The sequence below is a fragment of the Mus musculus genome, chromosome 11 (genome assembly GCF_000001635.26).
Source record: "Mus musculus strain C57BL/6J chromosome 11, GRCm38.p6 C57BL/6J".
Lineage (NCBI taxonomy): Eukaryota > Metazoa > Chordata > Mammalia > Rodentia > Muridae > Mus > Mus musculus.
Window position 1 is genome coordinate 58,534,900 of NC_000077.6, and position 14,504 is coordinate 58,549,403.

At 39.4% G+C, this 14,504-nt stretch overlaps 1 protein-coding gene across 1 annotated transcript; it reads right to left on the reverse strand.

The window, feature by feature from the left end:
* Positions 1-7,547: 7,547 nt before the first annotated feature.
* Olfr329 (olfactory receptor 329) lies at positions 7,548-8,584 on the reverse strand. Its single transcript, NM_001011531.3, has one exon. The coding sequence runs from the start codon at positions 8,573-8,575 to the stop codon at positions 7,619-7,621; it is 957 nt and encodes a 318-aa protein (NP_001011531.3). The 5' UTR covers positions 8,576-8,584; the 3' UTR covers positions 7,548-7,618.
* Positions 8,585-14,504: the final 5,920 nt, after the last annotated feature.

Sequence of the window (14,504 nt, forward strand, 5' to 3'; positions counted from 1 at the left end):
GGCTGATCTCTGCTCATTGCCAGGTAAAGATTTGTGTTGATAACTCCCCCCTGGGATTTTAAAGAATAATGTAACTAGGAGAGTTAGGGATCCTAACAGAAACCTCTGCCATAGCTTGATTTACCTTTCAGTGTTGTTATAATGGAAAAAATCATAACCAATATTAAAAATAACCATGAATATCAGCATCATAAATAATAATCAGTCCCAACATGAGTCAGTTAATGTATGTCCATAACTTTGTTCACTACACAATTCTCTCTGTCTCTGTCTGTCTCTCTCTGTGTCTCTCTCTCCCTCTCTCTACCCTCTTCTCTCTGTGTTCATCTAAACTTCCAGCTGCCTTCATAGGCATGCACTTGGAAGCTTGGGTTTCATTTGCTATATTACAAACACAGGCTAACCACGAGCACTCATCCCTGCTGTGCCATCTTGTCCTCTCCCCACCCCATCATTCCTGGGTCCTGCTGTCAGTCACAAACCATATTCTTTAGAGCTGTCATCAGTGTAAATGTTTGTTTCCTTTTAAATAGAGACCTGAAAGTTACAAAACAATCTATAAATGCAAATGACTTAAATGAAAATGTAAAGTTTGATATTACTATCAGCTGAACAAAAGTCACAGTTTAAAAGTCACACCCTTTGTGTGGTTTAGGTACAACCATAACTGTGGCTTCATAGAACGAATTGGGTAGTATTCCTTCTGTTTCTATTTTGTGAAAGAGTTTGAAGGTTTTTTTTTTTTTTGTCATTAAGTCTTCCTTGAAGGTCTGATAGAATTCTGCACTAAAACCACCTGGTCTGGGGCTTTTTTTATTGAGAGACTTTTAATGAGCGCTGCTATTTCTTAGGGGTTAGGACACTGTTTGCATTGTTTATCTGTTTCTGATTTAACTTTGGCACCTGCTATCTGTCTAGAAAATTGTCCATTTCAACCAGATTTTCAAGTTTTGGTGAGAATAGGCTTTTGTAGTAGGATCTAATGATTGTTTTGAATTTCCTCAGTTTCCCTTGTTATGTCTTCCTTTTCATTTCTGATTTTATTAATTTGGATACTGTCTATGTGCCCTCTGGTTAGTCTGGTTAAAGGTTTATCTATCTTGTTAATTTTCTCAAAGAACAAGCTCCTAGTTTTGTTGATTCTTTGTATAGTTATTTTTGTTTATATTTGGTTGATTTCAGCTCTGAGTTTGATCATTTCCTGCCATCTAGTCCTCTTGTGTGTATTTGCTTCTTTTTGTTCTTGAACTTTCAGATGTGCTGTTAAGCTGCTAAGTGCATGCTCTCTCCAGCTTCTTTTTGGAGGCCCTCAAAGCTATGAGTTTTCCTCTTACGAATGCTTCATTGTGTCCCATAAGTTTTGGCATGATGTGCCTTTATTTTCACTAAAGTCTAAAGCCTTTAATTTCTTTCTTAATTTCTTCTTGACCAAGTTATCATTGCTTAGAGCATTATTCAGCTTCCATGTGTGTGTGTGTGTGCTTTCCGTTGTTTTTGTTGGTATTTAAGAGCAGCCTTAGTCTGTGATGATCTGATAGGATACATGGGATTATTCCAATCTTCTTGTATCTGTTGAGGCCTGTTTTGTGGCCAATTATATGGTCAATTTTGAAGAAGGTACCATGAGGTGCTGAGAAGAACGTATATTCTTTTGCTTCAGAATGAAATGTTCTGTAGATATCTGTTAAATCCATTTGTTTCATAACTTCTGTTAGTTTCACTGTGTCTCTGTTTAGATTCTGCTTCAATGATCTGTCCATTGCTGAGAGTGGGGTGAAGTCTCCCACTATTATTGTGTGCTTTGAGTTTTAGTAAAGTTTCTTATATTCATTTGGGTGCCCTTGCATTTGGAGCATAGATGTTCAGAATTGAGAGTTCATCTTGGTGGATTTTCCTTTGACCATTATGGTGTCCTTTCTTATCTTTTTTTGATAACTTTGGGTTAGAAGTTGATTTTATTCAATATTAGAATGGCTACTCCAGCTTGTCTCTTGGGACCATTTGCTTGGAGAATTATTTTCCAATCTTTTACTCTGAGGTAGTGTCTGTCTTTGTCACTGAGGTGATTTCCTGTATGCAGCGAAATGCTGGGTCCTGTTTATGTATCCAGTCTGTTAGTCTATGTCTTTTTATAGGGGGAATTGAGTCCATTGATGTTAAGAGACATTAAGGAAAAGTGATTGTTGCTTCCTTTTAATTTTGTTGTTAGAGGAGGAATTATGTATGTGTGGCTATCTTCTTTTATGTTTGTTGAAAGAAGATTGCTTTCTTGCTTTTTCTAGGGTGTAGTTTCCTTCCTTGTGATAGAATTTTCCAAGAAAGAGAATTTCAGACCAATTTCCCTAATGAATATTGATACAAAAATACTCAATAAAATTCTCAGAAACCAAATCCAAGAACACATCAAAATAATCATCCCTCATGGTCCAGTAGGTTTCATCCCAGGGATGCAGGGATGGTTCAATATATGGAAATCCATCAACATAATCCACTATATAAACAAACTCAAAGGAATAAAACCCCACATGCTCATCTCATTAGATGCTGAGAAAGTATTTGACAAAATTCAACACCAGTTCATGGGAAAAATCTTGGAAAGATCAGGATTTCAAGGCCTGTACCTGCACATAGTAAAAGCAATATACAGCAAACCAGTAGCCAACATCAAACTAAATGGAGAGAAACTTGAAGCAATCCCACTAAAATCAGGGACTAGAAAAGGTTGCCCACTCTCTCCCTACCTACTCAATATAGTACTCCAAGTCCTAGCCAGACCAATTAGACAACAAATGGAGGTCAAGGGGATACAAATTGGAAAGGAAGAAGTAACAATTTTCACATGATATGATAGTATTCTTAAGTGACCCCAGAAATTCCACCAGAGAACTCTTAAACCTGCTAAACAACTTCAGCAAATTGGCTGGTTATAAAATTAACTCAAACAAATCAGTAGCCTTCCTCTACTGAAAGGATAAACAGACTGAGAAAGAAATTAGGCAAACTACACCCTTCACAATAGTCATGAATAATATAAAATACCTTGGCGTGACTCTAACTAAGGAAGTGAAAGATCTGTATGACATGAACTTCAAGTCTATGAAGAAAGAAATTGAAGAAGATCTCAGAAGATAGAAAGATCTCCCATGCTCATGGATTGGCATGATTAATATAGTAAAATAGTAAAAATTGCTATCTTGCTGAAAGCAATCTACAAATTCAATGCAATCCCTATCAAAATTCCAACTCAATTCTTCATAGAGTTAGAATTAGCAATTTTCAAATTCATCTGAAGTAACAAAAAAACCTAGGATATGAAAAACTATTCTCAACAATAAAGAACTTCTTGGGGAATCAACATCCCTGACCTCAAGCTGTATTACAGAGCAATTGTGATAAAAAACTGCATGGTATTTGTATAGTGACATGCAGGAAGATCAATAGAATTGAAGACTCAGAAATGAACCCACAGACCTGTGATCACTTGATCTTGGACAAAGGATCTAAAGCCATCCAGTGGGAAAAAGACAGCATTTTAAACAAATGCAACTGGCAATCAACATGTAGAAGAATGCAAATTGATCCATTCTTATCTCCCTGTACAAAGCTCAAGTCCAAGTGGATCAAGGACCTTCACACAAAACCACATACACTGAAACTAACAGAAGAGAAAGTGGGGAAGAGCCTCTAACTCATGGGCACAGGGGAAAATTTCCTGACCAGAACACCAATGACTTTTGCTCTAAGATCAAGAATTGACAAATGGGACCTCATAAAACTGCAAAGCTTCTGTAAGGCAAAAGACACTGTCAATAGGACAAAATGACAACCAACAGATTGGGAAAAGATCTTTACCAACCCCACATCTGAAAGAGGGCTAATATCCAATATATACAAAGAACTCAAGAAGTTAGATTCCAGAGAATCAAATAACCCTATTAAAAATAGGGTACACACCAACCAATGAGTACTCATGGAGGGACCCATGGTTCTGGCCCTATATGTGGTAGAGGATGGCCTTGTTGGCATCATTGGGAGGAGAGTTCTTTGGGCCTGAATGTGTTTGATGCCCCAGTGTAGAGGAATGCCACAGTGGGAAGATGGGATTGGGTGGGTGGGGGAGCACCTTCATAGAGGTAGGGGGAGGGAGGATGGGATAGGGGGCTTCAGAAGGGGAGACCTGGAAAGGGAAAAACATTTGGAATGTAAATAAAGAAAATATCCAGTAAAAAAAGGAGAAAGGTTAAATGATTCTAATAAAAAAAATGTGGTACAGAGCTAAACAAAGAACTTTCAACTGAGGACTTTCGAATGACTGAGAAGCACCTAAAGAAGGAAGTGTCTGTAAAGGTACAAGAACCTTACAGAACGTCAAATAAATTAGACCAAAAAAGAAATTTCCCTTTTCATATAATATTCAAACATTAAGCAGACAAAACAAAGAGATGATATTAAAAGCTACAAAGTAAAAATACCAAGTAACATATACAGGCAGACCTATTAGAATTACACCTGACTTCTCAATGGAGATCCTCAAAATCAGAGTGCCTGGCAGACATCCTCCCAGTCTCTATGAAACCAGTGATACTCCAGCTGAGAGACTATGCCCAGCAAAAATTTTAATCACCATAGATGGAGAAAATAAAGTATTCCATAAAAGGTCTAATTTAAACAATATCTTTCTACAAATCCAGCTGTACTAGAAGGAAAAATCCAACCCAAGGTTACCTACATGCATGAAAACACAAGAAATAAATAATCTCACACCAATAAAACCAAATTAATGGAATATCAGACACATCACTACCACTGCCTCCACCACCACCACCACCACCACCACCACCATCACCACCAGCCCCATGATTACGACCACCACCACAAACAAGAACAGAAAACAATAATCATTGGTCATTGATATCTTTTAATACCAATGTATTTAATTCTCCAATAATATGTACAGACTAACAGAGTGGATGCACAAACAGGAAAATTGAATATGTAACAATATAGATTTCAAACCAAAGTTAATCAAAGGAGACAGGGAAGAACACTTAACATTCGTCAAGGGAAAAAAATCCATCAAAAGGATCTTTAAAATTTCACATTGACCCTCACATACTGATGGTGGAAGACTTCAATGCCTAGTGCTCACCTACAGCCCGGTCATCAAGGCAAAAACTAAACAGGAAAATACTGGCAGCAACAGACAAAAACGAACCAGTCAATTTCCCTGCATCCTATGTGTCCACTTTGCACAGCATGCTATCTGCAGTTGAGGCAAGAAAAACTTTTGTCCTGGTTGCTAGCTTGCCACATAGGAGCCAAATCCTAAAAGGAGATTCTTTAATGCTCTTCATGTTATTTAAAGTACAATGGGGTTTCTGCCAGGACCATACCTGTCTCATTGTCAAAAAAGTTTTAAATTAATAAAACAGTTTGAATGCCATATTCTGTAAAAGAGCTGTGAAGTTTTTAAAAGACTATCTGTCTGTCTGTCTGTCTATCTATCTATCTATCTATCTATCTATCTATCTATCTATCTATCTATCTATCTATCTATCCACCCCCTCTGTGTCTCTGTCTCTGTCTCTCTCTAATATATTTGAATAGTTTGTTTCTAGCAATTTATTGTATGTTCAACCTAGGAAGAATATTTCTCAAACTAACTAAACTAGTATCTAATTTGAGCTTGAATTTGATTGTCTAACTACTAAGTTGAATTTCTTAATTATTATAAAGAATTTGTAATAGCAGCTTCTTTTTATGGTTTTAGAGCTTTATTATAGAAAGGCAAAGAGAAAGAGAGAAGGTAGAAAGAGGGAGAGAGGATGGTCATGGCCAGGTGGAGGGGGGGGAGGGAGAAAGAGCAGGAGGACTAGAGAGTAAGAAAGGTGAGAGCTTAAAGAGATAGCAGCTTTTTAAAAGAACTAGAAATTCACATTGATTAGGTACAACACCTTAACAAAGAGTTGACCTATATATACACAAAGTATATTGTAGTAGAAATATAATCCTAAATCTGCATCAATATATAAATTGCATACTAATATAAAATATTAGTCTTGTTGATATTTTTATCTGAAAGTAGATTTAATAATCTACTCTTTTATTCTATATTCCTGTATGTTCCTGTCCTTTCCCCTAGCACCAGAGAGGAGAAAAAGAAGGACAGAGGAAAGAAAAAGAAAAGGAAAGAGAAATCCCTGAATCTGACCTCCCTTAGTTTGTTTCCTCCCTGCCCAAGACCATAACAACTTGTAAACATACCCCTCCCCTTAAATGACTACAAACATACATTGAACGAACAAAAATCCCTCACCCCACATCTTTGGAATGGGGGCACTGATCTCTTAAATTTGCTTCCTGTTGTCTGGGGGGTCTCATTTTCTGTTTTGGGGGGTATTCCAAAGAAAATTGGTTAGTCTTAAGAAAGCTAGCTGTAACATGTATTGTCCAGGTCACCACAGGTCATAAAACAGGACTCGGCCTCCTTATGCATTGAGGTTTATTCTTGGTAAACATGAGACACTGCACTAGGCTCTCAGAGGACAAAGCCAAACACACATTAAAGACTCTGCACTTGGCAAACTGATTAGAACGCCTGGGAACATGGAGCTTTAGAACATTACAGAGAGAGAGCCCACTTACTCCAGGCTGTCCACAGTGTCCTTAATTCATTGCTCACTGTAGTTTCTGTCAGTATCCCTGTGACAATCAGGTGACACCTTTTGGAGTATACTGGCTTCTCAGAAGGCTTGCTTCCCTGACGCTAGAAGCTTTACATATGACCAGACAGCATCTGAGAATCATGGCAGAGATTTTCCCACTTGGCTATAACCCCAGTCCTGCTGTTTCTACAAGTATAGTTGAAAATGCCTTGAGTTATGACTTGTGACTTGTTTGTGCTTTGTAGCACTTCATGAGACTTTGGAACCTGTCATTGAGGGAAACCTGAACCCATGTTTCTGGGTCATGGTCATTCATATTTGGCTCAAGAATATGTGATTCCTCATGTCCTTAAATAGAAGCTGTGTTAGGTTTTGAGGGATATATTTATATGCAAATACAGCTACACTGACAATTTGAAACCCTTGAGGCAAATTGTACTATCAAGATGTAAATCTCTTTTAATCAATATTTTTTTTCTATATCATAATACAGGAGCTGAAGGGACAAAACTCTATCTTGCTATTTATTTTTACCTAATTTCAAATTTACATAAATTATCAGGAAATACATAGAAATAATTCAATATGCCATTTATCTCAATTTACCTCTTGTTAACATAGCTGAAAAAATTTTCAACTCATTCTATGTTTTTAAAGTTGAACACATCATAACTAATTGTTCTCAATAAGTCATAAAATTTGAATGTTAAGACCATAGAATCACAAAATAGTCATTATTAACTTCACAAAATGCAAACTGGACAGATTACAAGTAGAGCTTGTGAATTGAGGAGAAGAATGTTAATGAAGAAATTATAGGAATACACAATGATTCTTCAAAAAGGGATGATATGAAAAGAGACATAAAGGATGAGGAATAAGTGCAGCATGAGTCCCATATCAACAGATGTGTAGAGACAAGGAAAAGAAAGATGCATTCCTAATTGTTTACTTCACTGTTTCTGGAAAGAGGGGTTTTCACCCAACAGTTTCTTCATAGCTTCTGTGACATTCTTATTCCTAAGACTATAGATTAGTGGGTTCAAAAGAGGGGTGAGTATGGTGTAAAACACAGACACCACCATGTCCTTCTCAGGGGTGTGGAGAGAGGCAGGGAGCATGTAGGTATAGACAGCAGCGCCATAGAAGAGGGTGACCACAGTCATGTGGGAGGAGCAGGTGGCAAGGGCCTTCTTCCTGCCCTCTGCTGAGTTCATCCTGAGAACAGTGAGGAGGATGGATGTATAGGAGCCTGAAATGACTGTCACAGGGATGAGAAGCATGAGCACACAGCACACATACATGAGGGTCTCATAGAGCCAGGTGTCTGAGCAGGAGAGCTTTGTCACAGCAGGAACCTCACAGAAGAAGTGATGGATCTCCCGGGACCCACAGAATGGGAAAGTCATGGTGACAGGGGTGAGCATGAAGCCATCCAAGGATCCCAGGACCCAACACACAGACATCAGCAGGAGACAAACCCTGTAGTTCATGAGGACAGGATACCGGAGTGGATAACAAATGGCCACATAGCGGTCATAAGACATGGCAGCCAGAAGAAAAAATTCTGACCCTACTAGTGTCAGGTAGAGGAACATCTGCATCCCACAGGCAGCAGCTGAGATCTTGTGGCTCCCCAGGACCTGGTCCATGAGCATCTTGGGCACAGTGACAGAAATGTACATCATGTCCATGAGGGACAGCTGGCTGATAAAAAAGTACATGGGTGTGTGAAGGTGGGTGTCAGAGAGTATCAGCAGGATCAGGAGGGCGTTCCCAGACAAGGCCATCAGGAAAACCACAAATATGACCACAGCAAGCAGGGCAGGGTGTTTGGATTGACTGAAGAGTCCCACCAGGGTGAAATCTGACTGTCCAGTAGAGTTGTTCATCCAGGTGGTGAGGTCCATGTTTGTCTCCTAGGCAACCAAGAAGCTTTGGACTTAGTGACTGCTTATTGATAAGTGCACAAGTGTACTATGCTGAAAAGTCCCCTAGCCCCTGTATCTGAGAATGATAATCTTCCTATAATTTAAGGAACTTAATAAAATGTGGTTAGATCTATCACCACTCACAGTAGAGCTGCCATAGTTCAGGGCCATGGTCTTTCCCGATGACAAACGTGTTCTCTATCAACAAGTTCTTCAAATTTGCATGATTATTTTTTCATTATTAATAAAAATAGTGAAAACAAACAAAAACCAGTGAAAGTGAAATGCAAACAAGTAAATAAACACATTATTCAGAATATTAATGAATATGCAAATTATTCTTCAGAACCATTGCAGAACTGCTTTTGATAGTAACACAATATGGGACACACTCTCCAGTTTAGCATTCATTGAAGAATGTGGTTTCAAAATAATATGGTCCAAGATCTTAGCTGAGTAATCCATCCAGTCTACTTAAAATTGAATTTGAACTGTCCTATAATCCTTTGTTTTGATAGATAAATGCTATTTAAATATACATTCATATAAACATATTAACATGAAAATATAGATACAATTATGTATGTATGTATGTTTGTATGTATATATGTATGTATGTATGTATGCATGCATGCATATATAACATACTTTCTCATCTAGCATTGGTTATACAGAGTTAATTGAAAGTCCCACCTTTTCTGGTCTCTGCTTCTCCAAGTTCATCTCCTCACAGGTTGTTCATTTGCTCTAAGCCTCAGCAGCAGACTGAGGGTTTAGCAGTCACTGCTGGTGGCCAGGTCAGGCTGTGGCAGCAGCATCTGTGTGGACTTCAGCCACTTCCTCATGGAGTCTGAGAAGCAGAGGGAACACAGACAGCCCTGAGCTGCTCCTGACAGCCGGCACCTGAGAGCCGTTCACTGTTCCCTCCACCCCACACTCACAGGCCACCTCTGTGTTAGATGCTGAGGGAAGTCCAGGGACACATGAACCTTGAATGCACTAAACAAGGTCAGTGTCCAGCTGTGCTGGAAAACAGCACATGGATGTGAACTAAGCTTGAAGGTTTCAGTAGGCACAGCAGAGTGAGAAACAGTGTCAGACAGAATTTACTCAGCCTCAGAAATGCCTCTTCCATGTGCAATTCTTAAAGAAGAGAGATTTAAAAAGTTTTTTAAAAAATCTAAACTAGTAACATTACATTTTGATTTACCTAAGTAATAGGAAGAAAATGAAATCTCCTCTTTCTGAGATGTTATCAATAGTTACAAGGGAGAGGCTGTGAGACAGCAGTCATAGGTCTCTGGAACATTTTACATAACCAATGCACAAAAGCAAACCTGTTCCTGAAGCCCTTATAGTGCCATGTTCTGCCCAAGCTGCTGCTGATGCAGAGAACACAGCAAGGTTCTTGATGCCTTCGTATAAATGCCAGACAGATCTGAGACCTATGGGAGGAGATGGGAGAGACAGAGACAGAAAATCAACTGAGAGATTGGAAGAAAAAGACAGATTTCCATTATAAAAAGGGGTATTCATGAAAAGAAACTTAGATCTATTAGAAGTTTAAACCTTCCAATGTTCATTTCATGTTTTCCTGCTGACCCAGTTTATAGTTGTTGACATAGGGAACATAGACTAGGGAGGGAAGCACAGGCTATGAGAAACCCTGAACACCTTCTGCTGGCTGAGTGGAGGTCAGGAGGCAGGTGATGGGCAGGCGGTGTGCTGGGAAGGTTAAGTGGGGACCACTGGCATCATTGTCCCCAGGCAGCAGTGAGATCAGGAATGTGGTACCTGCAGAAGGCAAGGGATTGAGGGCTGTGTTGTCCTTATCCATGCTGTGCCATTTGATGTCATGTGAACAGCTTGGTGCATTGTTAACGCCTTATATTACTAAGAGTGAAGGCATAGAAATGACAGAGCAGCATCCCAAGCCAGCAGCATCCCTGAGCCATCCTGGTGCTTCCAAAGGACTCACTATGTCTTCTTCTTTTTCATAGGAGAAGCTCAGGGTCTCAGGCTTCTGCCTCAGTTCAGATTACATCTGACAGAATGAGTCCTTATCCTGTGAGTTTGCGCAGAGTGGGCACCTGCCTGGATTCTATGAGAAACACTAGTTTTCCAAGAAAGTATACTTTGTATTTATGTTACCCATTGTCTGCTTCATATGATGGAACATGTATAAAATTAAGACATTTTTGCATTATTGTAACCCTCAAAAATTACCCACACTTGAAATTAAATAAACTACCCAAAAGTCAGTTTTGAAAATGAATGCCTTGTCATATGAATAATTAAAAATGAGGAAGGCTGACTGCGGTGCCAGATTACTTCAAAAATCCTAGCATTTGTAGTCTGAGGCAGAGGGATTAACAATGTAGTCAAAGCATGTCGTGTGTGTGTGTGTGTGTGTGTGTGTGTGTGTGTGTTGGGTGTGTTTAGAGTTCATATCCCTTCACTCATATCATAGAAAAATTCTCAATAAGTAAGGATTGAAGCAAATCCTTAGGAAGAGGCTGGGTGTGGTAGTGAACACCTTTAATCCCAGCACTTGCAGGCAGAGGCAGGTAGATGTGAGTTCAAGGTCAGCCTGGTCTACAGAGTGAGTTACAGGACAGTCAGGGCTCAAAAAATAAAGTAAGATGAAGAGAAAGAGGAGGAAGAGGAAGAAGAAAGAAGAAGAGAGAAGAGGCTGAATTTCTTTCCTTCTGATGATAAATAAGACACTAAAGAATAAAGGATAAATGAGTTTTTGTAAAGAAAGAATAGATTATGTGGTGACCACCCTGTGCCATGCACACTCTCCTGTCTGGTCCTACTCACCATAAGACGCAGCTGCAGCTGTGCCGTGAGCCGTATGGACCAAGGGACAGCAGCTGATTAAGTGCACAAAGAACTAGATCCAAGTGATGTCATCCCTGGCTGGACTCTGCTCATTCCCAGATAGAGATTTTGTTAATAACTCTCTTCTGGGACTTTAAAGGAGAATGCAAGAGCCAGGACTGCTAACAGACACCTCCACTAAGCTGGATTTGCCCTTCGGTTTTGTTACATTGGGAAATCATAGCTAGTATTAACAGTAACCCTAAGTATCATCATCATAAATAAGAATCAGTACCAACATGAGTCAGTTATTGTATGTCTGGGACTTTATTCGCTGTGCAGAATTCTCTTCCCCCAACCCAATTACTCTTTCTGTATATTTATATAATCTTTCAGTAGCCTTTGTGACATGTTATCTTTCATAGATGTGGACTTGAAATCTTGGGGTTCAGCTACTAGGCTGTAAATATTGGCCCTTACAGTGCATAGCAGGCTAACCACAAGCCCTCATCCCTCTTGTGCCATCTTCTCCCCCCTCACTCCATCATCCCTGGGTCCTGCTGTCAGTCACAAACCATATTCTTTAGAGCTGCCTTTAGTTTAAATGTTTTCTTTTCAACTTAAATAGAGACCTGAAAGTTATAGAATAATCTATAAATACAAATGGCTTAAACGAAAATGTAAAATTTGATATTACACACAGCTGAGCAAAAACCACACTTTAAAAGTCATACCCTTCCATAATCTTCAGACAATTGTGCAGAAACAGTGACATACACTATGTAGTTGGAGCTAGAATACACAGGGTAGAAGACAGAGCCAACTCTGCACTCTTGACCTGCAGCCAAATTGTTATGAACTTTTTCTAAATGCTAAAGGTTTCTGATCACTTTCCAACAACATGGCACTGTTCCCATTCCATTCTCTGGTCACACAGTGTCCAATGTTTATCAAGCCACAGGCCACCTCCTGAACTCAGCCCTCTCAGGCACCCAAGAATTTAGCCTACAGATGGAACAGTGTCTTGACTCCTTTCACACTTGGTTTAACTGTAGCCCTGGGTGGACATTGGCAGGGGATGGGGAAAGAAATGGGTTCCTTCCCTATAGCTGCTGGTCTTGGGCAGCTGCATCAAGTTTTGTTGACAGAGGCTCTGTGGGACTCCAGGCTGTATCCAGTACTTAAGACAGCTGATTAGCTGTTGTTAGGACACAGATGTCTCAGGTTCTTCAGGGTGTCAGGGCAGGACCACCAATAGTTTCTGACTACCCAGCATCTAATGCATAGTGAAGAGCATATGCAGCTGCCAAGGTGATAGTATTCCATCTCAGTGTCACCAGTGACACTGCCCATTCTGTGCACAAAATTCTTCAGCTTGAAACAGGAAGGCTTTGTAGAGTCCTAGAAATTGACTCGTGGGGATCTCTTTTGGAAAAGGGCAAAAATTAGTGTCATTAAACAATCAAATATTATGTAATAAGAAATGATAAACCCATGCTATAAGTACAGGCAAGTCATAGAAATGTAATAGAAACAAAAATGGATATAATAGAAGCCTATACACAACACAATCTCCCCACAAATACATAGGGTGAACCAGTAGTTAGTGGAAATAACAAATCTATGTCACCAGTCACAAGGGGAGCTCAAAGCCTTTGCAAGAGACTCTGGGCAATGCCATAGGAGCCACAATGTGGAAAGTATGTTGGCATGAGTTTTGGGTGATCAATGTCTGAGTATCACTCATCCAGACCTAAAAGGTAGTCCTGATAACCTGGGCTTTTCAAAAAGTCTTAGGGTTTTTTTACTGCTGTGAACAGACACCATGACTGAAACAACTCTTATAAGGACCATGCAAATAGGTCTAATTTAGTCTACTATCATCAAGGCAGGAGCATGGCAACATACACGCATGCATGATGTAGGAAGAGCTGGGAGTTCTACATCTTATTCCTAAGGCAAACAGAAGACTGGCTTTCAGGGAGCTAGGATGAAGGTCTTAAAGCCCTTTCTCATGATGACAAATTCCCTCCAACAAGGCCACACCTCTTAGTAGTGCCACTTCCTGAGCTTAGGACATTCAAACTATCACAAAAGGTTAGTCTAAAATCAAAAGGGCCAAGTTTATATCCACTTAATCAGAAGTCTGGGCCACAAACTATAATCACTCCAAATGTGGATGTCTAGATGCCAGCACAAGAGCACAACAGAAACTTTGAGGGCAATATGTCACCACCAGGGCCCAGGTATACTACTACAGCAGGCCTGACTATTCTAATGCAGGTGAAGCTCAAGGAAAAGTCCTTAAAACAAACTTTATGAAGTTGATATAGGTCCTTAAAGAGAGAATGAGTAAATACCATTAGTAAAGCCAAGATAGTCAAGGAAACAAACCAAACATATGAATAAAACTGTTCAAGACCTGAAAATGGAACTTGAAGCAATATGGAAAACACAAACAGAGGTATTTGTGTCAGGAACTATAGATGCAGGCATCACCCACAGAATACAAGAGATGCAAGAGAGAATCTCAGGGATTGAAGATAAATAACCAATATACCAAATAGACAGAACAAACAGATGATATTAAAAGCTGCAAGGGAAAAAAGACCAAGTAATATACGAAGAAAAACTTATTAGAATTATATCTGACTTCTCAGTGGAGATTCTTAAAATCAGAAGTACCTGAACAAAGGTCGCCAGTCTGTATAAAACCAGAGATAACAGCTGAGCGACTATACCCCACAAAATTTAATGAGGCCATGATCACCCTGACACTCAAACTGCACAAAGATTCAACAAAGAAAATGAATTATTGATTAATTTCCCTTATGAACATAAATATAAAAATACTCAATAAAATGCATGCAAACTCAATTCCAGAACAAAAGAACCATTACCCACCATGGCCAAGTAGGCTTCATCCCAGAGATACTAGGATGGTTCAACATTAGAAAATCAGTTAATGTAATTCATGAAATTAACAAACTGAGAGAATAAAACCCACATGATCATCTGACTAGATGTCAAAAGAGCTTTTGAAAAATCTAACACCCTGCCATGACAAAAGTATTGTAGAGATTGG

What these genes read in the sequence shown, in the direction of transcription:
- Olfr329 (NM_001011531.3), bottom strand. Translation starts at nt 8,575, where the DNA reads ATGGACCTCACCACCTGGATGAACAACTCTACTGGACAGTCAGATTTC.